This window comes from Dendrobates tinctorius, unplaced genomic scaffold (assembly GCF_039654945.1).
Source record: "Dendrobates tinctorius isolate UK_male_01 unplaced genomic scaffold, ASM3965494v1 ptg000312l, whole genome shotgun sequence".
In the NCBI taxonomy this organism is placed as follows: Eukaryota; Metazoa; Chordata; class Amphibia; order Anura; family Dendrobatidae; genus Dendrobates; species Dendrobates tinctorius.
This window is the reverse complement of record NW_027361979.1, coordinates 6,646,589-6,673,651: the sequence shown is the minus strand read 5'-3', so window position 1 is coordinate 6,673,651 and position 27,063 is coordinate 6,646,589. Positions and strand designations below refer to the sequence as shown.

Below are 27,063 nucleotides of genomic sequence, written 5' to 3'. Positions count from 1 at the left end.
AATCTGCCTGTGGAGTCAGAGCCTGCAATACAGATCAAGTATATGAACTTCTCCCTAGGGCATCACTAGAGCCTGTGGCTCATTAGCTTTAGCTCCTGTCTGTAATGTTGAGGGTTGTGGGTTTGATTACAAGGGAGGCTCACAAAAAATGTCATTTTTGTAATTGCCCATTCTTTTTTTATTAGTTTGATAGGAACAAAAAAATCTTTTTCTTCATCTCAGTGTACAAGCACAAAGAAATACTCTCCTGTATACAATGTACATGTATAAATCTTCTTCTGGGTTCACTGCCTAAAATACATGTGGAGAGTACCAACATTTCCATGTTTATCATTAAGCGCTATGGATCATAGATGAAGCTGCTGCCTGCAAACATAGAGCAGTGAGTTCAGTCCAGAGAGACCTGATGGCAAGAGAAGTGTATTTTGTATACTAAATTTAATTTATACACTGATCAAAAAGAAGTGACCCTGCCCCAGAGGAGGTGCTACGATAGTGATGAAAACCTGGAGTGGTGAGTATAGAAGCTGGGACAAACCAATGATGTGACAGGATGGCGGGACTGAACCCTCAAAGCAGGACAGTCCCACTAAATCCAGGACGGTAGGAAAGTATGTGATGTAATGGTCATTGTACTAAATGAGTTCAAGCAGGGTCTGATGCTTTTCTTCCTAAATGTAATATTACAGGTTATGAGTACATTGGGACATAGATCCAGGAAACTACACTGATTGCTGTATCTGGGGTCAGGAAGGAATATTTCCCATAATGCAGGATACTTAGCATCTGCCTCATGGAGTTTTTGCTTTCTTCTGGATCAGCATGTTAGTTCTTAAGTTGAACATGGACTTGTGTCTCACATTAACTGTAAAACGATGAAGACATAAAACATATATATCATAAAAAAAACAAAAGTTGTAATGTAATATACAGTAGGAAGAAAAATTAGACTGATTTTCATAACATGGAAATATATCTCATTTTAATGCAGTAGGAAGAAAAATTAGACTGATTTTCATAACATGGAAATATATCTCATTTTAATGCCAATAAACTACAAAATGTAGATAAAGTAATATATGCTGTTGCAATCAATTTAACCCCATGGCAAATTGGACTTGCTGTCTGCATTAAACCAAACTGAAGCAAATAAAAGATGAGCCATCACTTTCCAGAGATATTAAAAAGGGCAACTTTTGATGCACAGTGTGACATCTCTACTTTATAGTCTAGCAAAGTATTTCTTCAGATTATTCTCTGCGGGCTTACGCTTTTATCCCTTTCATATGTTGCCAATCATAGGTCGACAGTCTTGGATTGCTAGTATATTGTAATCTTGTGAGAAATTGCTGCAGCTCATGTACAGCTTATCTATTAGACACATACTGCACTCAAAGTACTTACACATTAAAAACACGCAGCACATACCACTAATATTTCATACACATGCAGCACTCACTGATCACATTTCAGACATATGCAGAACACCGCTTAGGCTGTTCTCACATTTTTGTATGGGAGTTCCATTTGTCTGTTGTCTGCATATAAACAGTGTTTAAAGGGAATCTATCAGTAGGATCAACCTTCCTAATTCATCTATATGGGCATGTACCTCATAGGAAGCTGAATATAATGATACCTTGATATCTGCAATCTAGTGTCTTATTCCAGGAAAGATAAGCGTAGCACTTTACATTTGGCCCCAAAAGTTCTACTTTGGTTTCATCTAAACAGAGCATCTCCTTCCACATGCTATCTTTGTCCCCAAATGGCATGATGAAGAAAGTGCTCTGGTCAGATGAGAGCAAAGTAGAACTTGTTGGGCTAAATACAAAGCGCTATTTGTGGTGTAAAACTAACACTGCACATCATCATCCCCACTGTCAAACATGGTGGTGGCAGAATCATGCTGTGGGGTTGCTTTTCTTCAGCAGTAACGAGGAATCTGGTCAGAATTGATGGGAAGATGAATGGAGCAAAATACAGGGCAATCCTGGAGAAAAACCTGTTAGAGGCTGCAAAAGACTGGTCATAGGTTCACCTTCAAGCAGGACAGTGACCCTACACAAACTGCCAAAGCTGTAGATCAACGCATATTCATGTGTTTGAATGGCCCAGTCACAGTCCAGACTTAAATCCCATTGAGAATCTGTGATGAGACTTGAAAATTGCTGTTCACAGATGATCTCCATCTAATCTATCTGAGCTAGAGATAGTTTACAAAAGAGAATAGGGAAAAATTTCAGCTGCTAGAAGTGCAAAGAAGCTAGAGACATACCCAAAAGATTTTCAGCAGTAATTGAAGCAAAAGGTGGTCCTACAAAGTATTAACTTAGGGGGGCTGAGTACAAATGCACGTCACAATTTTCAGATTTATATTGTTAAAATAATTAGAAAACCATCTACCATTTCCTTTACACTTGATAAATACTTGCTACATTAATTTTGTATATCACAGAATATCCCAATAAAATGAAAAAATGTAAATAGCACATGGGGTATAAATACTTCTTCAAGGCACTGTATGTAGATGCTGAATGGTTCGATTGTGACCAGCATTTATTAGTACTTTACTGTGAGTAACTGGACCCTTGACAGTTGGCTCCTGAAAATCTTTACATCTTCTATTTGAAAAGAAGTTTATAGGAAGTTCTACTAACTTCCATGGGTATTCTCATATCGTAATATCCATCTTATGTAATTTATGATGTAGTGCCTAATTGAGCTTTACAGAAATCTCATGCCTACTGCCCTTCTATTTTTACTCAGCGTAAACTGATGGTGCGTATTTCATGTCTGCAACATGTCAATTTCTCTTGCGGTTCCGCTGAGTTTTACATACAGATTTTTCCTATATACTTGCATTAGATGCAGAACAACCAGAGGTAAAATATGCAAATGCATTTTTAGTGTGTTTCTGCATCATGCATCTAAAACACAGTGAAAACGTGCACGTAACCTAAAGACTCATGCACACGTTGAGTATTTGGTGAGTTTTTACATCAGTATTTGTAAGCCAAAACCAGGAGTGGGTGATAAATACAGAAGTGGTGACGGGTTTCTATTATACTTTTCCTCTCCTGGTTTTGGCTTACACATACTGATGTGAAATACTGACCAAATACTGAACGTGTTAGCATGGCCTAATTACAGTGAAAGTCTGTATGAGATTCTTCAGCTTCAAAAAGATCTCTGCCTTACAATTTTTCTTACAGACAGGCAAAATACCCTATTTTCACAGACTGTCATGGAATTTCTGAATGGTTGGCAAACCTGCGTCTGCCCTTTGTGCGTGTAAGGCTGTGTGTACACGCTGCAGATTCTGCTGTGGTGTACAGTACGATTAAAATCAATGCAAAATGAAAACCGCTGTGCAGACAGTGCGGATTTTTCCGCGCGGATTTGCTACGGTTTCAAAACCGCAGCATGTCAATTCTTTGTGCGGACTCCGCAGCGGTTTGGCACCTGCTCCATGACAGGTGTCAAACCGCAGGGGAAAACTGCAGGCTAAACCGCAGAAAAACTGCAGATAAACCGCAGGTCTTTTGAGGATTGCGGATTTACCTGCGGTTTTTGACAAATCCGTACGGAAAAATTCGCAGAACAATCGGCAGCGTGTGCACACAGCCTAAAGGCTGCGGGCAGGGAATGAGGCCAGCCTTGTGCATCAACATTCAGTCTGTGTTGCCTATATCAACCAATTTGAAGTCAGTTTTCATTTCTGAAACTATATTGAAAAACTGGACTACATAAAAAAAAATTGGCCGGAATATGCACCAGAAGTGAACAAAGAATGAAATTCAAGGTCTGATAAATACATTTCTGCATTTCTGCACCCACTAAGTAAGATAGGTTACTTGCATTTTTTTAAAAATACGCAGAATGAAAAATTCATCAAAAATTAATTGTGGGAACGAAGCCTAAGAATTCATTGCATATATCTGAATATCAGAATTAATGGGACAAATTTGTCATGTGATATTCCCAATAGTTTCTGGTCATACAGTGTACTCTAGACACCTGGTCAGACAAATATAGCCTTTAAAAAAAAGCAGTGTGGAAAGTCACCTTAAGGCCCCTTCACAGGCCACTATCTCTGATACATGTGGTGACAGTTTTCACACGTACCAGAGACACTTACACAGGCAGACAAATTATAATCTCTATGGGGCTGCCCACCCACAAGTAGACATATCTGTTTTTTTCCGACAGCAGGGACATCAATATGGCCCACATATGTGCACACAGATGACATACATGTGACATCTGTGTGCACCATCCGTGTGACACATTCTGCAATAGACCGCAGAACAGAAATTACAGATATTTAGGTGCTAGATGTGCAAAGATAGAGATAGACAGATATGGTGTAGATAGATATCTGTGAGATACATAATTAGTGCCTTGCTTGTGTAATTTAGGCCCCTTTCACACATCAGTTTTTTTTGCCTAAGGCCGGGGTCACACTAACCGACGCAAAATACGGTCAGTATTTTACATGCGTAATACGGATGAATGGCCCCTAAATAGTGCTCCGTATGTCATCCGTAATCAAGGTGTGGTCGCATGTAAGCATCCGTATGTAATCCGTATGGCGAGATTTTCTCGCCGGCTTGCAAAATGGACATATAATGGAGCCCTATGACAGGGTTTCTAACACAAACGAAAGAATAGATATAGACACATAGAATATATATATGCATTCTATGTGTATAAATCTATTCTTTCGTTTCTTTATTAAACCTGTCAGTGTGAGTTTACTGTATAGCGCACTGAATTGCCGGCTTTGCTAAAAGACACCTTCTCGCAAGTCACATGTGTGTTCCGTGTGTAATCCGTATTTTTTGCGCACCCATAGACTTGCATTGGCGTACTACGGCCGTAGTACGCTGACAATCGCAGCATGCTGCGATTGGCACGGAGCATAGAATACGGATGGGAAATATACGGCTGGTGCGAGGGACCCCATAGAGAATCATTGGTCCGTGTCTAATGCGTGCTTTTGGCGCCTCTCACTCGGCCGTATTCCTCGCCAGTGTGACCCCGGCCATAAAGTCACAATCAGTCGAATTTTGAAAACAAAAAGGATCCAGCGACTTAATTAATGTGTGTGTGTTTTTTAACCCTTTAATATTCTAGGGTTAATAATGGAGAGGTGTCTTATTGACACCTCTCCATTATTAACCCGGCTTAATATCACCTTTCAATAGCAAGTTGACATTAATCCCTTTATTACCCAATATGCCACTGCTACACAGCAGTGGGAAGAGAGGGGATAAGTGCCGGAATTGGCGCATCTTATAGATGCGCCATTTCTGGGACTGCTGCGGGCTGTTATTTCTAGCCGGGGGGGGCAATATCCATGACCCCTTCCTAGGCTATGAATATTAGCCTGCAGCTGTCTGCATAGCCTTTCTGGCTATAAAATATAGGGGGACCCCCACGTCATTTTTTTGGGGTGGTCCCCCTATTTTAATAGCCAGTAAAGGCTATGCAGACAGCTGCGGGCTGATATTCATAGCCTAGGAAGGGGCCATGGATATTACCCCCCTCCCCCGGCTACAAATATAGGCCCCCGGCCGTCGACTTTTCCCCTCTAGCACAGAAAATTGCGCGGGAGCCCATGCAACTTTTTTTTTTTAAATATATGGCTATATATATATGGATATATTCATAGATATATCTATAGATATATCCATAGATAAATAGCCATAGATATATGCTTGAGAAAGGTCCGCACCCCTTAGGACTGAAACGTCGCTGTATGGGCAAATAGCCAGATGGGCAAATAAATAGCACCTTATTTGAAGTCTCTATGGTGTGCTGCTTTCACCTTTGAAGGACTATAGATATATCTATAGATATCTCTATGTATGCCATCTATCTATCCCATATCTATCTATAGATCTGTCTGTCTGTGTGTGTTTTTAAAAATGGATCCGTCAAAAATCGGACGAAAAAACGGATGGGTCGGATCCGTCGAAACAACGGATCTGTCACATCAGTTTTTCACAATCTGCTACGGATCCGTCGAGCCGATGGATTGTGACTGGCGCCGAAAAACTGATGTGTGAAAGAGGCCTTACTGTACTTGTATTTAGCTAATAAATAGTTGAAAAAAAGTATGTGAGGTCCCCACTATTTTTGATAGCAAGCCAAGGTAAAGCAGACACCTGGGGGCTGATATGTTCAGGCTGTGGAGGTCCCTGGTAAATGGGCCATTCTCAGCCTAAAAATACCAGCCCGCAGCCACCCCAGAATTGGCGCATCACATAACATATAGTAAGTAGCAGATACTGACTACAACGCATAATCAGAGCCACCAGGGCTCTGCGAGACCTGTCCACAATGATGAGAGTTGACATCATTACCCGGCAGCTGTGAATAGCGGTAACTTTACTGCTATTCACAGATGCCAGAGCCAGATGCAAGGAACGTGGACTGTATCAGAGCTTTGTGAGAACATTTTTTGAAAAATAAATTGGTGAACGAGGGACTGTCTCTTGTTTTTATTTCTGTCTATTTTATGTTTTTCAGGTATCCATTTCTGGACTACATCGGATTATGTAGATTACTGTGGACCTGCATGGGTTTTTTTTTTTTTTTCAATAAAGTGGTGAATAAGGTATAATATGAGGGAGTCTTTATTCAAATAAAGTGTTTTTGTGTGTGTGTTATTTTTTTCTTTTTTTTTAATTACCGGGGTACTAATGGGGGTGATCAAGAAGAGCAGGGCAAAGTGCATCTATAAGAAAAGCGACTTCTGGGGTAGGTGCAGGCTAGTATTTTTAGGCTAGGATGGCCCCAATTACCAAGGATCTTCCCAGACTGATAATACCAGAAAACAGCTGCCTGTTTTACTGTTGCTTGTTATCAAAAATGGAGGGGACCCCATGACATTTGTTTCATTTATTTATTTATTTGCTTACTACAAGTATTGTAAACAGCACACGCATGGCACTAATATTATATTCTATCTATCTGACTATATCTTTGCACATCTTTAACACTTAAACAACCTAAACATATGTTATTTCTATTCTGCATTCTATCCCAGTACATGTCACACGGATGGTGCAAACAGATAGCACATGGATGACACACACACAGACAGCACTGGTACTGGTTTTCCCAATACCAGAAATAACAGAATATGTGAAGGGGTCTAAAGGATATGTATTAAGATTAGAAGTTAACCCTATCCGCAGGAGATCATTTCCTGATCAGTGAGTTTCTGACTGTCTCAAGCACTCCCATTCAAAAACAATGGTGCACATGTTCAATGAAGCTTGGAGGATATCTCAGGGGTCATTTACTCAGCATTTGGGAAGTTATGACTAGAGTTGAGCGAATATGTTAGGAATTAGTCGCTGAATCTGAATTTTCCAAGTTCATGCCATATTGGCACCCTATTCAGACCGAATTTATGTTTGATGATTGGTTTCAAACATACTTGTTCACTTCTACTCCCATTGACTCCAATGACGTTCGGCGAATATTGCAAAAACAATCGTAAACGAATTTTGAAAAATTCACTCAGCTCTAGTTCTGATGACCAATCCTATGGATAGGGCTTACTTCCCTTCTTGGTATATACCCATCTGGGTGTGTTCGAGTCTTTTTGCAAAATATTTAGATTAAAACTGAGCGGGAACTCCATTTTTTCAGGAGTTTTTCGGTTTTCACAATGATTTTGTACAGCATCTCAGTTTCCCCTTCAAAGACTCAGCAAAAACGCCTCAGTGTGAACACAACCTAACGGTATATACACATGACGTAATGGCGGTGGAGCTATCAGTCTTTTTCTTATAATGGCTGAGATGATGGTTTTGACATCACATTTTACCAAAGTTTTTTCCCTGGATATTTTCAACTATAAAGAGCAGGTGGCTTCCAAAAAAATCTGCCTGAAGAGCGAACAGTTTACTACTTTTATCGGTTTCCAAAACATGAATTGCTTAAAAGAAGTAGCAAAAGAGATAACGTGCACAGCAATGCTCTTTTTACATTACTGCGCCTTAGGCTACATTCTCACTATAAGTTTTTGGTGAGTTATTCACATTGCATATTTTTAAAAAAAAATGCAAGTGACCTATTTTACTTAAAGGGAACCTGTCACCCCCCCAGGCATTTTTAAGTAAAAGAGCCACCTTGTGCAGCACTAATGCTGCATTCTGTCAAGGTGGCTCTTTTATTTAGCGTCCCTTCCACCGCCAAAATAATCGTTTTTAAAATTGGTCAGACATACCTGATATTTGTCAGGGGGACAGGGCTTTCGCCCCTGGACACATAGCCTCACATACGTCAGGCGCCACCTCCTCAGCATTCATTTCTTTCTCTCCTGCCTGCTGCAAGGCTGCCCTGCTTAGCTCCGCCCCTACTGGTCACATGGTGCTGACGTCATCACAGGTCCTGCTTGCACACACTGCTCTGGTGAGGTCCGCCTCTACTGGTCACATGGTGCTGACTTCATCACAGGTCCTGCTGCACCACTGAAAGAATATTACAGCGCAGGTGCAAGAAAAAGAAATGAACGCTGCACCTGCGCTGTAATATTCTTTCAGTGGTGCAGCAGGACCTGTGATGACGCAGGGCAGGGCAGCTATGCAGCAGGCAGGAGAAAAAGAAATGAAGGCTGAGGAGGCGGCACCAAATATAAAAGCTTGACATGACTGACTAATGTGAGGCGTCTCTGTCAGAGGGGGAAAGCCCTGTCCCCCTGACAAATATCAGGTATGGCTGACCAATTTTAAAAACGATTATTTTGGCGGTGGAAGGGACGCTAAATAAAAGCCTGGGGGGTGACAGGTTCTCTTTAATTGGTGCAGAAATGGTGCATAAAATCTGCACCAAAAAGCCTTAGGACATGTTTCCACTATGCGCATTGCCTGCGCTTTGGGAGGAGTGGAAACCTTGCTCCTCCCCAAGGCCCCGCCCACTTCTGTACACTCGGTGATACCGCAAGTGTTCATTGAACACATCCGGAATAACCACATAGCATACATAGACTGGGTTATTTACCTTAAAGAGACTGAATGTCTCCGCAAGGTAAACAGACATGCTGCGTTTTAAAAAGATAAAAAGACGCACCGCATGTCCGGTTTCGAGGGTGTGTCACCCGCGTATTAGGACGCATAGTGGAAACGGGATTTCATAAAATCCCCTCCACTATGCTGTAACATCTGGATGCTGCGGCTGTACGCAGCGTTCAATCTGCAGCAAATTCGGATGTAATACGGCCCGTGGAAGCATACCCTAAGACTACGGCCACACTATCAGTATTTAGTAAGTATTTCACATCAGTATTTGTAAGTCAAAACCCGGAGTGGGTCAAACATGCAGAATTGGTGCACTTGTTTCTATTATACCTTGTCCTTTGATTGTTCCTCACCTGGTTTTGGCTTACAAATGCTGAGAAAAAATCCTGAACAAAAACTGATAGTGTGGCTGTAGCCTTATGTTCATTTTCTGTAGTAGTTTTGCAGAGTTCCAGGAGGGATCCGTGTCAAAAATACATTGTGTACACATCCCCTTGACGTGATTTGATACAAAATTTTTAGAAAACCTTCACTGGCTGGCTATAGTTTTTGATGCAGTTTTTTCTTTTTTTCTTTTTTACCAAAGCCAGAAGTGGATTCAGCGAGATGAAGGAAGTCAAACTTCTTCTTTTATATTCCTCACAATCTGTGAATCAACTTCTGTCTTTGGTTAAAAAAAAACTCATGGAAAACTGTGTTGTTGTTTTTTTCTATATATTTTTTTTTTTTTTTTTTTTTTTTTAAATGTATAGCACAAACATGGTATTTCTGAAAATACTGACATATCATGTCATACAAAAAATTCTGGGTGAGAAACCACCAGGAGCCTAAGGCCGGGGTCACACTAACCGACGCAAAATACGGTCCGTAGTTTACAGGCGTAATATGGATGAATGACCCCTAAATAGTGCTCCGTATGTCATCCGTAAGCAAGGTGTGGTTGCGTATTTTGCGCATGTCAGCATCCGTATGTAATCCGTATGCCATCAGTATGGCGAGATTTTCTCGCCTCCTTGCAAAATGGACATATAATGGAGCCCTATGACAGGGTTTCTAACAGAAACGAAATAATAGATATAGACACATAGAATGCGCATATATATATATATATATATATATATATATATATATATATATATATATATACACACACACAGTGGGGCAAAAAAGTATTTAGTCAGTCAGCAATAGTGCAAGTTCCACCACTTAAAAAGATGAGAGGCGTCTGTAATTTACATCATAGGTGGACCTCAACTATGGGAGACAAACTGAGAAAAAAAAAATCCAGAAAATCACATTGTCTGTTTTTTTTCATTTTATTTGCATATTATGGTGGAAAATAAGTATTTGGTCAGAAACAAGCAATCAAGATTTCTGGCTCTCACAGACCTGTAACTTCTTCTTTAAGAGTCTCCTCTTTCCTCCACTCATTACCTGTAGTAATGGCACCTGTTTAAACTTGTTATCAGTATAAAAAGACACCTGTGCACACCCTCAAAGGCCGGAGTCACACTGGCGAGGAATACGGGTGCGTGAGAGGCGCAAAAAGCACGCATTAGACACGGACAAATGATTCTCTATGGGGTCACTCGCACCAGGCGTATATTTCTCCTCCGTATCCTACGCTCTGTGCCACTCGCAGCATGCTGCGATTGTCAGCGTACTACGCCCGTAGCACGCCAATGCACGTCTATGGGTGCGCAAAAAATACGGATTACACACTGAACACACGTGTGACCTGCGAGCAATACGCAGGTCTTTTGGCTGGTGAACAGGAAATGGGCCAATCCATCATCAGGAAGCGTAGACATGCAAATGAGCTCAAAAAGCGCTCCAGACATCCAGGAAGTACGCCTCCACAGAGTACAGCAGCAGCATGGCGTCCACTTACATAAATGTGGAGATGCTCATTGTGCTGGTGCAGGAGCGTCCAGAAATATGGGACCCACGCGACGCAAACTATGCGAACCGCACAAGAAAGGAGGCGTCATGGAGGCGCATCTGTCGCCAGATGTACCATGACTTCGGTGACAGACCACGTGATGAGCAGCAGAAAATTCGTAAGTGCAACCATAAAAATATAATTAACGTTAGCGCGCGCTATAAAATGACTCTACAATCAGCCCCCCCCCTTCCTGGGCATGTAATTTTAGCCTCATGAGGCCGTTACATTAGGATGTGACACGTGGCTTCACACAGCCATAATTAGGGGTTAGGCCACAAGCTCCTCATCCTCCTAGCCACTAAAATTAGTTTCAGGGGAGCTAATGAGACCCTGGGTATCGGCCCAATTACATATGCCACCATGGGTAGAACGCACACCCCATAAGGCCCCATGCCTAGACTACTGTTTGAAAATGTGACCTCTCAAATATGTGATTTTGACAATCTTTCCTGTCACATTGCAGTGGAAGATGTGATGAAACGGTGGAGAAGCATCCGGGACCAGTACCGCCGGGAACGCCAGCAGCGGTCCAGGAGTGGGGATGCTGGCCATGTAAAGCGGAAATATATATATTATGACCGGCTGAACTTCCTCGCCCCAATTCTGGCTCTGAGACCGTAAGTACATACCTCACACCACATGACACAAAAACATTACACAAATACTTTACAGGGACAAAAATATTGATGTATTTTTGCCTCTGTTCTATTTCATAACAGAACTCAATCCAACCTTACGGATCGAGGAACGGCCTCAGAGGCAGAGCCCATTATTGATCCTGTAGGGGATGAGGTGGCTGGCCCATCTTCTCCCCCTACAAGAAGGATGTCTGAAGAGGAGGCATCACAAGACCACACAATGGCTGCCCGACACAACACACCACCAGGACGGTCTGCAGCTGCAACCTCACCCATCCTGGAAGAGATGGGCAACTTGAGCAGCAGCCCAACTGCCCAGATCAGGCCCTCCCCACAGGCTGCTCTTCCATCACGGCGAATAAGAAGAAGGCGCCAGGTCGCCATTCAAGAGAGCCGGACCCATGTGGACACTGGGGTGCTGAATTACTTGTCCAGAGTCACTACAGATGATGGTGAGGAGGCCTATGCACGTAGCCTCACACTTTATCTCCGTGCCCTTACCCGTGAGGTCAGGCTCCGTATTAGGGGGTGTATTCAGATCCTGCTTGATGCAAGCACCCCCCCCAATACCCCATATGAGGTGTTTGAATTTCTGGAGAGGTGGCAGCTCTCACCAAGAAATTTAATGCGCATGAGACCATCCACACAGATGCTTGCTCAAGCAGGGTCTGAACAGCCCCTAATACGTGGGCCAACACCTCAACCCCTTCCTCCCCCTACCCATCCTTCTATTCCGCAGCCCCAAATGTCTTCATCAAGCCAACCCCACCAATATGGCCACTTGTACCCACCCAGTGTTGGAGGCTGGTCCCAACCTGGTTGGGGACGATCTGGCTATCTTGGTGGGTATGAGCCACGGGCCTACCAGAGCCAACAAGAAGCCCCTCACCATCATCATTATTACTCTGGGCAGTATCACCAACAGGCCCAGGAGGCTGGACAACAACAGCATCATGGGCAACAGTATGGCCCCACACAGGACGATGTTGTCCACAATGTCCAGCAGCACCCACAGGCTCCCCGTTCCCCTTCCCCTACATATGAGGATTTATGACTCAAAAATTTGGAGATGTCCAGTGACATGTAACTGGTGCTTCTAATCTAGACAAAAAAACAGGTGTTCTCCTTCACCAACATTTAGAACATAATTTAACACTCACATTTTTAAACAATGTTTTCCAAACATATGAAACAATCCATCATAACAGGCAACGCTACCTCACGCCTTTCACACAGATATTACATGTGTGTATAAAAGAGAATATTTAAATGCGCTATGCTGTTTTACCTGAAAAGATGAAAATACACTAATCACTTGCTAATGCATAGGAAAGGCGTGCTTGCCTTTAGTTAAGTAGTCAACTTTGTTATTAGCATTCTCTAGTAAACCAATTTGAGGCGACCAGCATTCACAATATCACGCTCTCTCAATGTCTTAACAAGTGATTTTTGTATTTTCATCCTTTCCAGTATAGCATGCTTAAATATTGTCTGTTCTACAGACAGGTAATATCTGTGTGAAAGATGTGAGGTAGCCTTGCCTGTCATGGTGGAATCTTTCTATGATTGGAAAACATTATGAGGAAATGTGAGTGTTATCTTATTCACTTTATTTAGGTGATGGAGCTCACCCTTTGTTGCCTAATCAAGGTTAATGTAGGCATGCAGCAATGTTGTAATTGCATAATGTTTGGTGCATTTTTTTTCCGTAATGTTAATGTTACACCAAGTTAAAGAAGGCCCAAAAGGTCATTTTGGCCATTGCCAAATTTGTGTTCTGGCAAAATTATGTTTGCCTTTAAGCAAAACAAACAAAAAAAAGGCAAAACTAAAAATTTGTCTACTCTAGTTAACGTCTCTGTGTGATTTCTCACTATCCATCACAACATACTAACAGACACCAACCAATGCAAAGAAACACTCATAGAATCATAAAAAGGCTTGAGTAATATATATTTAGACACACTTTGAAAAAAAGAAATTATAACATAGACACAGCATTCTCTTGCCAAGACGTTGCCCCCTCAGGTGAGATAAAGTAATTCGTGAATATATCACGCACTTTGAGGCCAGAGAGCGGTCTATGTTGAGGGATGATAGGTGGTCTCACCCTGCGCACATTGTCCGGCCTACGCACAACACCATCAGAGGAGGAACAATCATGTATCCTGGTGAAGTTATGCAGAACAACACAGGCTTTCACAACTTCATTCACATTTTGCTCACTCAACTGAATGGCAGACTGGAGTACCCGCCATTTGGCACAAAGAATCCCAAAGGAACACTCCACCAGTCGCCTAGCACGTGATAGGCGCAAGTTAAAAATTATGCGCCTGTGGTCAAGGTTGCGCCGGGGATATGGCCTCATGACATTACGTGATAACTGAAAGGCCTCATCTGCCACAAGGACATAAGGGACTGATTGTTCGGGGGAGCCTGGTAGCTGGCGTGGTGGTGGTAGATCCAACTGGTTGGTGCGTAGCCGCCGACCCATTATGGAAGTATTGAAGACTCTAGAGTCTCCCGTCCTTCCATAGGCCCCAATGTCAACAATTATAAACTTGTATTGAGGGTCTACCAGAGCCAACAATACAACAGAAAAGTATTGCTTATAATTGAAGAATTGGGACCCTGAGTTCGGCAGCTTACGCACCCTGATATGTTTGCCATCCAGGGCCCCAATACAATTTGGAAACTGGCAGTCCTCCTCAAAGTCCCTTGAAATCCTTAACCAGTCTTCCATCCTGGGCTCGGGTAGGACCACCTGATGGAGTCTTGTCCAGATTTCTGCACATGTAGACCTCACTATGCCTGAAATGGTGGACTTTCCAATGAGAAACTCATGGTGGAGGGCGGCATAAGACAGGCCAGTGGACAGGAAGCTGTAGAACAACAGAAATAGTACAGGTTAGAATGGCTAAAGTAAAAAAAAAATCAGTTACATGCCGACCAAACTTGGTAGGAAATGAGAGATAACAACACACACATATGTGGTGGCACAATGACTAAGTGATATGCAGTACATATTAGATGTAACATTCTGCTGTGTCAGGTGAAACATATTTTGAGTAAGATGAGGGTATTAAACATTGTCCAAGAAGGCCAAAAAACATAAATTAACACACACATTATGAACATAGAGAATGTGGTTGTGGAGTACATACCGTATTGTGAGTAGAAGTCGCTCCTCTGCAGATATGGCTTTGCGCATCCTAGTGTCCTGAAAGGTGATCCCAGGGCGCACTGTCTCCAAGAGGCGATCAAATGTGGAAATGCTCATTCGACAGTACTGGTAAAATTTGTCCGGATGCTCCCGCAGAGACGAATAGAGGCAGTGAAAATGCCCTCTTGTGAGTCGTTGCCTCAAAAGTGGATGTACCCACATGCGTCTCCTCCTCCGCGGATCCACTATCACAGGATATGGTTGCCCAAAGCGCCGTGACAAAAGCCAGGTAAAGAGAACCTGCTCGGTTGTATTGAATGTCAGACCCTCTGCCATGCTGCACAAAGAACACCAACACACCTCGTGAAAGCAAGGTGAGAACTGTACAGAATGTAGGCAGCCACCTGTTTCTGAGTGTCTAAATAGGGTGCAGTCTAATGATTTAAATTGTTTGCAGGCCTCAAAACCGTTAAATGTTTATTTTGCAAGGCTGCGAGAAAATCTCGCCATACGGATTGCATACGGATTACATACGGAGACACACATGCGCAAAATACGCAACCTCACCTTGCTTACGGATGACCTACGGACCACTATTTAGTGGTCATTGATCCGTATTACGCATGTAAAATACTGACCGTATTTTGCGCAGGTTAGTGTGACTCCAGCCAAACAGTCTGACTCCAAACTCCACTATGGTGAAGACCAAAGAGCTGTCAAAGGACACCAGAAACAAAATTGTAGCCCTGCACCAGGCTGGGAAGACTGAATCTGCAATAGCCAACCAGCTTGGAGTGAAGAAATCAACTGTGGGAGCAATAATTAGAAAATGGAAGACATACAAGACCACTGATAATCTCCCTCGATCTGGTGCTCCACGCAAAATCCCACCCCGTGGGGTCAGAATGATCACAAGAACGGTGAGCAAAAATCTCAGAACCACGCGGGGGGACCTAGTGAATGAACTGCAGAGAGCTGGGACCAATGTAACAAGGCCTACCATAAGTAACACACTACGCCACCATGGACTCAGATCCTGCAGTGCCAGACGTGTCCCACTGCTTAAGCCTGTACATGTCCGGGCCCGTCTGAAGTTTGCTAGAGAGCATTTGGATGATCCAGAGGAGTTTTGGGAGAATGTCCTATAGTCTGATGAAACCAAACTGGAACTGTTTGGTAGAAACACAACTTGTCGTGTTTGGAGGAAAAAGAATACTGAGTTGCATCCATCAAACACCATACCTACTGTAAAGCATGGTGGTGGAAACATCATGCTTTGTTGCTGTTTCTCTGCAAAGGGGCCAGGACGACTGATCCGGGTACATGAAAGAATGAATGGGGCCATGTATCGTGAGATTTTGAGTGCAAACCTCCTTCCATCAGCAAGGGCATTGAAGATGAAACGTGGCTGGGTCTTTCAACATGACAATGATCCAAAGCACACCGCCAGGGCAACGAAGGAGTGGCTTCGCAAGAAGCAATTCAAGGTCCTGGAGTGGCCTAGCCAGTCTCCAGATCTCAACCCTATAGAAAACCTTTGGAGGGAGTTGAAAGTCCGTGTTGCCAAGCGAAAAGCCAAAAACATCACTGCTCTAGAGGAGATCTGCATGGAGGAATGGGCCAACATACCAACAACAGTGTGTGGCAACCTTGTGAAGACTTACAGAAAACGTTTGACCTCTGTCATTGCCAACAAAGGATATATCACAAAGTATTGAGATGAAATTTTGTTTCTGACCAAATACTTATTTTCCACCATAATCTGCAAATAAAATGAAAAAAAAAAACAGACAATGTGATTTTCTGCATTTTTTTTTTTCTCAGTTTGTCTCCCATAGTTGAGGTCTACCTATGATGTAAATTACAGACGCCTCTCATCTTTTTAAGTGGTGGAACTTGCACTATTGCTGACCGACTAAATACTTTTTTGCCCCACTGTATACACAAGTCATTGAGATAAATATATATTTCACAGAGTTCTTCAAAGCAGAATAGCCGCTAATTAAATTGCCAGCTTCTATCAATTCATTCCCCAACCTGACATGAAATTCAGTAAAGCATTTCATTTCATGTTTTTTTATATGTCCTTGACTAATAATTAGATGAGGGTTTGTGTGCAAAATTTGGGAGTTGTAGTTGTTGTTTTAAGGGGTTAATTTGTTGTTAAAAAATGCGTGTGCTTTCCATTGCCCTGTAGCGGTGGCGAATGGGTTAATCTAACAAAGGGTTAATGTCAACTTACAATCGAATGGTAACATTAACCCTTTGTTAGATTAACCCACTAGCCACCAATATAGGGCAATGGGAAGCCCACGCATTTTTTAACAATGAATTAACCCCTTAAAATAACAACTACAACTCCCAAATTTTGCACACAATCTCTCATCTAATTATTAGTCAAGGACATATAAAAAAAACATGAAATGAAATGCTTTACTGAATGTAAACCATGTGTCACTTCATGTCGGGTTGGGGAATGATTTGATAGAAGCCGGCAATTTAATTAGCGGCTATTCTGCTATGAAGAACTCTGTGAAATATAAATATATACATATGTTTGTCACAATGACATGCGTGTGTGTGTGTGTGTGTGTGTGTGTATGTATGTATATATATATATATATACCGGGTGAGTCATAAAGGACGGACGTTTTTAAACTAATCATAAAATCGTTAAATATTTATTAAATATAAATGTATTCACAGATTTGGTTACGTATACTAATAGCATTTGACAAATTCAAGTGTGGAAAACAACATCTGCCATGTGGTGGCCATTATCAGTGATGCATTTCCAAAGGCGTTCTTGGAAGTTGGCATCAACACGTTCCAACACAACTCTGTCGATTTGGGCAACTTCCACTCGAATAGCTTCCTTCAGTTCTTGTAATGATCGAGGCTTAAGCTTGTATACACGTGATTTGAGGTGACCCCATAAGTAATAATCGCACATGGACAGGTCTGGGGACCTAGGAGGCCAATTAATATCGCTAAACCTGGAAATGATGCGACCAGGGAAGAGAGGGCGAAGAACGTTCATTGTTGCTCCGGCTGTGTGGGCCGTTGCCCCATCTTGTTGAAACCACACACTAGAGATGGGGATATGTTGCCGTCGTAACTCAGGAACAAAGAAGTTATTTATCATGGCGATATAACGTTGTGAGTTCACGGTAACAGTATTGCCATTATCGCCTTCGAAAAAGTACGGACCGATCACGCCATATTTGCCCATAGCGCACCACACCGTTACCTTAGGGCTGTGCAGCGGTACGTGCCGTTCGTGGAGCCCCCGGTGGTCGTTTGTTCATTAGTGTACCTCGTGTACGGAGTGCTTCAACCCAACGTAGGATAGTGTTACGAGCGGGAACAGCTTGATTTCTGTGAATATTGAAATGACGCCGAAACTCACGCTGAACGGCTGTGATACACTCATTATTCTTGACAAAACTGTCGTACGCAAAACCACGATGTTCTATCGTCCACGGCACCATAGCTTAAACTGAAACTAAAATAAAAACAATGCTTTCACCTCACAAACATAACCCCGCCTCCCGCACATCTCTACCTCCACCTGGTGGTGAGTTATAGCCACTTCAAATACATCCGTCCTTTATGACTCACCCGGTATATATGTATTCTATGTGTCTATATCTATTCTTTCATTTCTTTATTAAACCTGTCACTGTGAGTTTACCGTATAACGCACTGAATTGCTGGCTTTTCTAAAAGACACCGAGTGCGTATTTCTCGCAAGTCACATGTGTGGACCGTGTGTAATCCGTATTTTTTGCGCACCCATAGACTTGCATTGGCGTATTACGGGCGTAGTACGCTGACAATCGCAGCATGCTGCGATTGGCACGGACCGTAGAATACACCCGAGAAATACACGGCTGTTGGGAGCTGCCCCATAGAGAAGAATTTGTCCGTGTGTAATGCGTGCTTTTAACGCCTCTCACTCGTCCGTATTCCTCGCCTGTGTGACCCCAGCCTAAAAAAAGAAAACTGAACAGCTGATCAACAGGTGTGAACAGAGAAACAAGGAATTCTCACTAGTCCCTAATCTAATTAACACCCCCTTTAACACCTGCTTAAAGCCCCCTTCACATGTCTGTGTTTCAGGTACATGTGGCATCCATTTTATTCACAGATACCACACGTACCCCTTATAATCTATGGTATGTCCATGCAATCCACACGGAGACATGTCAGTTTTTTACCAGCAGCAGGGATGACAAGGGCATTACAAGTCTATGGATATGTGAAAATCACGCACAGCTCACAGATGGCATCTGTGTGCTACATGGGTTTAATATTGCAAAATATATGAGCAGCTTTGACATTGATTTTTCTTAAGCCATACAGGAATAAAACAGATAGCATAATGATGGCTCAATGATGGCACACTTATGGCTCAATGATGGCACACTGATGGGTCACCAATCACACACTGATGGCTCACCGATGCCACACTGAGCAGCTTTGAAATTGATTTTTCTTAAGCTATACAGGAAAAAAACACGACACTGAGGGCACACCGATGGCACACTGAGGGCTCACCGATGGCACACTGAGGGCTCACCGATGGCTCAATGATGTCACACTGATGGCTCAATGATGTCACACTGATGGCTCAATGATGTCACACTGATGGCTCAATGATGGCACACTGATGGCTCAATGATGGCACACTGATGGCTCACCGATGGCACACTGATGGCTCACCGATGGCTCACCGATATCTCAATGACAGCACACTGACGGCTCACCGATGGCACACTTATGGCTCAATGATGGCTTACCGATGACACACTGATGGCTTACTGTTGGCACACTGATGGCTCACCGATGGCACATTGATGGCTCAAGGATGGCACAATGATGACTCACTGGCACACTTATAGCTCAATGATGGCGCACTTAGGGCTCTATGATGGCTCACTGATAGCTCATCGATAACACACTGAACAGCTTTGAAATTGATTTTTCTTAAGCAATACAGGAAACAACAGGACACTGATAACACTTATGGCTCAATGATGACTCACTGATGGCACACTTGTGGCTCAAAGATGACACACTGATGGCTCAATGATGACACACTGATGGCTCACCGATAGCACACTGATGGCTCAATGATGGCTCACGATTGCTCAATGATGGCACACTGATGGCTCAATTATGGCTCACCAATGACACACTGATGGCACACTTATGGCTCAATGATGGCTCACTGATGGCGCACTTATGCTCAATGATGGCTCAGTGATGGCTCACCGATGACACACTGATGGCTCAATGAGGGCTCATCAATAACACTGAGCAGCTTTGAAATTGATTTTTGTTAAGCTATACAGGAAAAAAACAGGACACTTATGGCTCAATGATGACACACTAATGGCTCACCGATGGCTCAATGATGGCTCACCGATGGCTCAATGATGGCACACTGATGGCTCACCGATGGCTCACCGATGGCACAATGATGGCTCATCGATAACACACTGAGCAGCTTTGAAATTGATTTTTCTTAAGCAATACAGGAAAAAAACAGATAGGACACTGAAGAACACAGATGAAACACTGATGGCACACTTATGGCTCAATGATGACACACTGATGGCTTACTGATGGCTTAATGATGGCACACTGATGGCCCAATGATGGCACACTGATGGCTCACCGATGGCACACTGATGGCTCAATGGCTCGTCAATGACATACTGATGGCTCACCAATGGCACACTAATGGCTCAATGATGGCTCAATAATGGCACACTTATGGCTCAATGATGGCTCACTTATGGCTCAATGATGGCACACTTATGGCTCAATGATGGCACACTTATGGCACAATTATGGCTCAGTGATGGCTCACCGATGACACACTGCCGGCTCAATGAGGGCTCACCGATGACACACTAAGCAGCTTTGAAATTGATTTTTCTTAAGCCATACAGGAAAAAAACAGGACACTGATGAAACATTGATGGCACACTTATGGCTCAATGATGACACACTGATGGCTCACCGATGTCACACTGATGGCTCAATGATGTCACACTGATGGCTCAATGATGGCTCGCCGATGGTACACTGATGTTTCAATGATGGCACACTTCTGGCTCAAAAATGGCTCACTGATGGTTCAATGATGGCTCACTGATGACACACTGATGGAAATCACTGATGACACACTGATGGCACACTGATGGAAATCACTGATGACACACTGGCTCACTGATGACACACTGATGGCTCACTGATGACACACTGATCCAAAACACTGATGACACAGTGATGGCTCACTTATGGCTCAATGATGGCACACTTCTGGCACAATTATGGCTCAGTGATTGCTCACCGATGACACACTGACGGCTCAATGAGGGCTCACCGATGACACACGAAGCAGCTTTGAAATTGATTTTTCTTAAGCCATACAGGAAAAAAACAGGACACTGATGAAACACTGATTGCACACTTATGGCTCAATGATGACACACTGATGGCTCAATGATGTCAGACTGATGGCATACTGATGGCTCAATGGTGGCACACTTATGGCTCAGTGATGGCTCAGAGATAACACACTGAGCAGCTTTGAAATTGATTTTTCTTAAGCCATACAGGAAAAAACAGATAGGACACTGATGGCACACTTATGGCTCAATGATGACACACTGATGGCATACTGATGGTTCACCGATAGCTCAATGATGGCTCACCGATAACACACTGATGGCTCAATGAGGGCTCACCGATGACACACTGAGCAGCATTGAAATTTATTTTTCTTAAGCCTTACAGGAAATAAACCGATAGCACACTTATGGCTCAATGATGGTTCACTGATGGCTCAATGATGGCACATTGATGGCTCGCTGATGGTACACTGATGTCTCAATGATGGCACACTTCTGGCTCAAAAATGGCTCACCAATGGCACACTGATGGTTCAATGATGGCTCACCGAACACACACTGATGGCGCACTGATGGAAATCACTGATGGCACACTGATGGAAATCACTGATGACACACTGATGGCACACTGATGGAAATCACTGATGACACACTGATGGCTCACTGATGATACACTGATGGCTCACTGATGACACACCGATGGAAAACACTGACACACTGATGGCTCACTGATGACACAGTGATGACACACTGATGACACAATGATGACACACTGATGGGTCACTGATGACACTGGTACCATTTTTTCCAGTACTGGCATTATGTAGATGTAAGGAGGTGGTGGAGTCCCTCGTTTGCCTCTCCCTCACACGGAGCGTATGCGCCCTCTTTTATGTTATGTGGGCCACTATTGTGTATGATAACCCCTGTCCTTAAGGGCATTATGCTGTGATGTGTTTGCCATGTATTATTGTGCATTATGTTGCCTGTATAGAGGTTAGGGACAGCCAAGGGTTACGATTGAGGGCTGGGCCAGAAGCTGAAAAGGCAGCAGGAAGCTGCTGCTCCCAGTCAGTGGCCAAGGCATGTTGGCCCTGGGCAGGTGTGTAGCAGCAGCTGAAGGACACTAACGCGGGCATTGCCAGACCCCAGAAGGAGAGAGGATCTGTTTCCTAAGGCTACTTTCACACATCAGTTTTTTGCCGTCAGGCAGGATCCATCCGGATATTTTTAGAAAAAATGGATCCGGCATAAATTTTGGAGAACTGTAGAAACGGATCTGTTTTTCTGCCGGATCCGTCTAGCAGGTTATATCTGTTTCCTGGGAGCTGGCCAATTGGATCTGGCCATGCGCAGACTTAAAGACGGATCCAGCAACCGGATCCGTTTTTTTTTCTGGATCCGGCGCATTCCGGCGCCCATAGACTTTCATTGTGGCAAAAAGCCGGAAGCGTCGGATACGGCGCTTCCGGCTTTTTCGCTGGAGACAAAAAACTTTACAGTAGCCGTTTTTTCCAGACGCCGGAATGAGACAAGTAGCCGGATCCGGCAAAAAACGGATGAAACGCAATGCCATCTGGCGCGATCCGGCGCTAATGCAAGTCAATGGGGAAAAACTGGATCTGGCATTGCATTTCGCCGGATCCGGTTTTACAAAAAAAAGCTGGATCGAGCCATAGTATTTGTGTGTTTTGATCTTCACCAATCAGGTGACTTTTTACATTGCATATTAGAGTGCTTTCTTTTTACGTGTTTTAGATCAAATGGTAAAAGTGGAGAGATAAAAAAAAACAGGCAAACAGGGTCTTATCTGATATCGAAGTGGCGTAAGATATAGGTCCGCTCACCTGATGTGGCAGTCACATCGCCTGTAAGGGCAGCCACCATGAGCACTTTGTGAGTTTTTGATGTTGCAGAATTTCTGAACGATTTCTGCAGCCATTATGTACTTATACATATATACTATTAGGACCGGTGTGCAGAAATGCCAGTCCTAATGAATCAGGCCCACAGTCTTGTGTGGTGGTTACTATGACTCCCTATTGGCTTTCACACTGCGGTCTGGCACCCGTTCAGTGGCGCCATTGGGGCTTATGTCCGAACCCCCGAAAAATAGTATTCGGGCGTATGATCTGATGGTGCCTTAGACCATAACGGTGCGGACAGAGTCTTACTGTGACTGAGTGTCCGCCTCCAGTAAGTATACAAGCCCGAAAATGACGCGCGTCAGAGCGCACGGTCACTCCATTATAGTCTATGGCCCCGTAGGCGTATATTCCCAAATCCCATTTTGAGGGGGGTTTGGACATAAGCCCTGACGGAGCCAATGAACAGGGGCATGAACGCATTGTGAAAGCACCGCTACATTTCGTTTCTGGCCACAGACTAAGGGCTGGTTCAGACAAGAGTGTTTTCAGTCCATAAACCCGCTATATGGTAAAGATATGGTAAAGGGACCAATGCAAGTGACTGTCCAAGGACATGCGTGTGCCCTTTCTACCCGCGTCAGTCAGGTGCCCGCATGCTGGTTCCCTGACTTCCATCCCCACAGAGTCGTCTGGTTTTGGCTTTCCACACTGGTTATACAATGAGTAGTGGAGACGCTGGAGCCTTCTGACCCACAGGGCTCGTTCCTAGAACTGTATGTCCTGTCCGTGGCAGTAGCGCCCCTCTCCGGGCAGTGCTGGGACCCATCGAATTCCATAGGGCTGTTCAGATGATTTGTCACAAGACCCAAATGTGAAAAAAAATCAATTTGCGGCACACACTTGTCTCTTCCATGTGTTGGATCACACTCGCCTACTCTAGTCTATGGGTGCACGAAAAAGAAAACGGCTCTTCTACAAATCCGCCTTATAGCATCTGACTTATACGGCTGCATTGCCATCCTTATCATGGGAAACTGTTCCTGGCCTTGTACATTTTATCCACTGTAAATGTAAAGACCGGACGTATGGGCGTCGTACAGGGAGAGACTGCCGTCTTCTGGACAACTGCTAACGAAAGCCACCGGACCCGATAAATCAAGGCTGTTACTCCAAGTTTATGGGGTAAAAAGCTTTGAAAAGTCACATACTTATAGCCCAACTCGAGGCTGCACTAAAATACTGTGACGGTGCTTGCGCTCACGCCATTTTGCCCATCTCCGACAAAGTGGGCAGAGCTGTGGTGGGACGGGGGTCTACACAGATGTGTACACGGCTCGTCCAACGCTCCCGATTCGTGTACATATGTACGCCTCTTCATGAATCAGAAGTGTCTGACTCCAGCAGGGACTGGAGTAGGATTTGTGGTGAGGAGCAGATGTGTACACGGCTCGTCCAATGCTCCTGATTCATGACCATACGTACGCCTCTCTGTGAATCGGAGCATCTTACCCCAGCAGGGACTGGAGTAGGATTTGTGGCGAGGAGCACAGATGTGGACCCCGCTCGTCCAACGCTCCCGATTCGTGACCATACGTACGCCTCTTCATGAATCAGGAGCGTCTTACTGCAGCACATCTCCTCACCTAGACCAGGGTCTGGATGACTTGCGGCCACTGTGAACATGCAGTCTTTCACACATCAGGTTTTCGGCGTCAGGCGCGATCCGGCGTCGTGCCGGAATGCCCGATCGGGCAAATGTTTTGTAAAACCTGATGTGCCGGATCCGGTTTTCTGCCAGATCCGTCTTGTTCTTGACAGACAAAACCGGATCCGTCTCATCCGGTTCATCCGTTTTTCTATCCGTTTTTCGACGGATTACGCCGGATCTGGTTTTTAAAATTGACCCTTGTGGCCTTCCGAACGGGATTGGCTACTGGAAAACTATATATAGCATGTTCCTACAGCCCTTCTTTGACAGGTTGTAGTGGGCAGAGCTACTGAGCATGCTCAGACGAAAAAAAACGGATCCGGCCACTGGATCCGGCTTTCGCCGGATCAGGCGCATTGCGGCGCTCATAAGCTTTCATTGTGTGAAAAAGCCGGACGCGCCGGATCTGGCGTGTCCGGCTTTTTCGCCGGAGACAAAAAACGTTACAGTAGCCGTTTTTTCCAGACGCCGGATCGCGACACATTGCCGGATCCGGCGAAAACCGGATGAAACGCATGGCCATCCGGCGCGATCCGGCGCAAATGAAAGTCAATGGGGGGGAACCGGATCCGGCATTGCATTTCGCCGGATCCGGTTTCTGTCAAAAGCGCCGGATCGCGCCTGAAGCAGAAAACCTGATGTGTGAAAGAGGCCTTAGGGTCGCACACATAGTTTTTAGGTTGTGTGGAATTTTGTTGAAAAATCCGCAGAACAAAAGCCCTGCGGTTTATCTGCGGAATAGCCTGCGGTTTCACACCTCTTAATGATAAGATGTGAAACCGCAGCGGAAACCGCACAAAGAATAGACATGCTGCGGATTGTAACCCGCAGCAAATCTGCGTGGAAAAATCCGCAGCGTGTGCACAGCGTTTTTTTTTTTGCATAGGAAATAAAGGTACTGTACAACGCAGCAGAATCCGCAGTGTGTGCACACACCCTTATACTATGAGCACACTGAGGTTTTCATGGAGTTTTTACAGCAGAAATTTGAGTGGAGAGTCCCAGCCTGTGTGGAGTTTTCAGAAGGATTTGGAAACTCGGTGTCTTCTCCAGAAACTGCTCCCAAACCTCAGTGTGACCATGCTGCACACGTCCCGCACACCCTGCGCCCGATGTGTAGACGTTCCGGCGACGCGGCCGCTGAGCGGCTGACAGTCCTTACCGTCCTTCGGAGCGGGCGGCTCCGGAACCTTCTCTTCTGCAGGCGCCTGGGGAGCGGGCGCCGGGGCACTGGCCTCCGCTGCGGGGGTCTCGGGCACGGGGGCTGCGGCATCCGCAGCAGGGGTCTCGGGAGCCGGCGTCTCTGGGATTACGGCGGGATTATCGGGGGCTTTGGCGCTGGATTCCTCAGCTGGCTGAGGCGCTGCTGCAGCAGGCTTGCTCGGGGCCGCTTTAGGCGCTGGGGATTTTTTGATGGGCACCTTAGCTGGCATGGCTGGGTCTCCTCCGTGTGCGGCAGCAGAATGGCAGTAAATAATGCAGGGCGCTGGAATTTATATAGCCGCCTGTCAGGCATTTTACCATCTGTTTTTTACGAACTGCCTCTGGATATTTCCAGCATTGGGGCACTCAGCTTCTGAGGCCAAAAATAACCCTACATGACAGGATGCGGAGGTCTCAGGCGGCAGCCCTGCCATCCCCTATCGCCCCTACCAGGGACTGGTGCCCGGACCGAGGGGAGAAGCCACCGGGATCTGCGGGGATTATAGGGAGAAGCCACCGGGATCTGCGGGGATTATAGGGACAAGCCACAGGGATCTGCTGGGATTATAGGGACAAGCCACAGGGATCTGCTGGGATTATAGGGACAAGCCACAGGGATCTGCTGGGATTATAGGGACAAGCCACAGGGATCTGCTGGGATTATAGGGACAAGCCACAGGGATCTGCTGGGATTATAGGGACAAGCCACCGGGATCTGCTGGGATTATAGGGACAAGCCACAGGGATCTGCTGGGATTATAGGGACAAGCCACAGGGATCTGCTGGGATTATAGGGACAAGCCACCGGGATCTGCTGGGACTAAAGCGACAAGCCACCGGGATCTGCGGGGATTATAGGGACAAGCCACAGGGATCTGCTGGGACTAAAGCGACAAGCCACAGGGATCTGCTGGGATTATAGGGACATGCCACAGGGATCTGCTGGGATTATAGGGACAAGCCACCGGGATCTGCTGGGACTAAAGCGACAAGCCACCGGGATCTGCGGGGATTATAGGGACAAGCCACAGGGATCTGCGGGGATTATAGGGACAAGCCACAGGGATCTGCTGGG

The 27,063-nt window shown here is 44.7% G+C and overlaps 1 protein-coding gene across 1 annotated transcript in view; it reads right to left on the bottom strand.

Moving 5' to 3' along the window:
* The window catches only part of IGFN1 (immunoglobulin like and fibronectin type III domain containing 1), a 224,452-nt gene extending 198,136 nt beyond the window's left edge, over positions 1-26,316 (bottom strand). The window contains 2 exon segments of the mRNA XM_073561065.1: positions 25,948-26,260; positions 26,263-26,316. Coding sequence (XP_073417166.1) covers positions 25,948-26,260; positions 26,263-26,301 — 352 coding nt within the window. The 5' untranslated portion in view covers positions 26,302-26,316.
* Between the last annotated feature and the right edge of the window lie 747 nt (positions 26,317-27,063).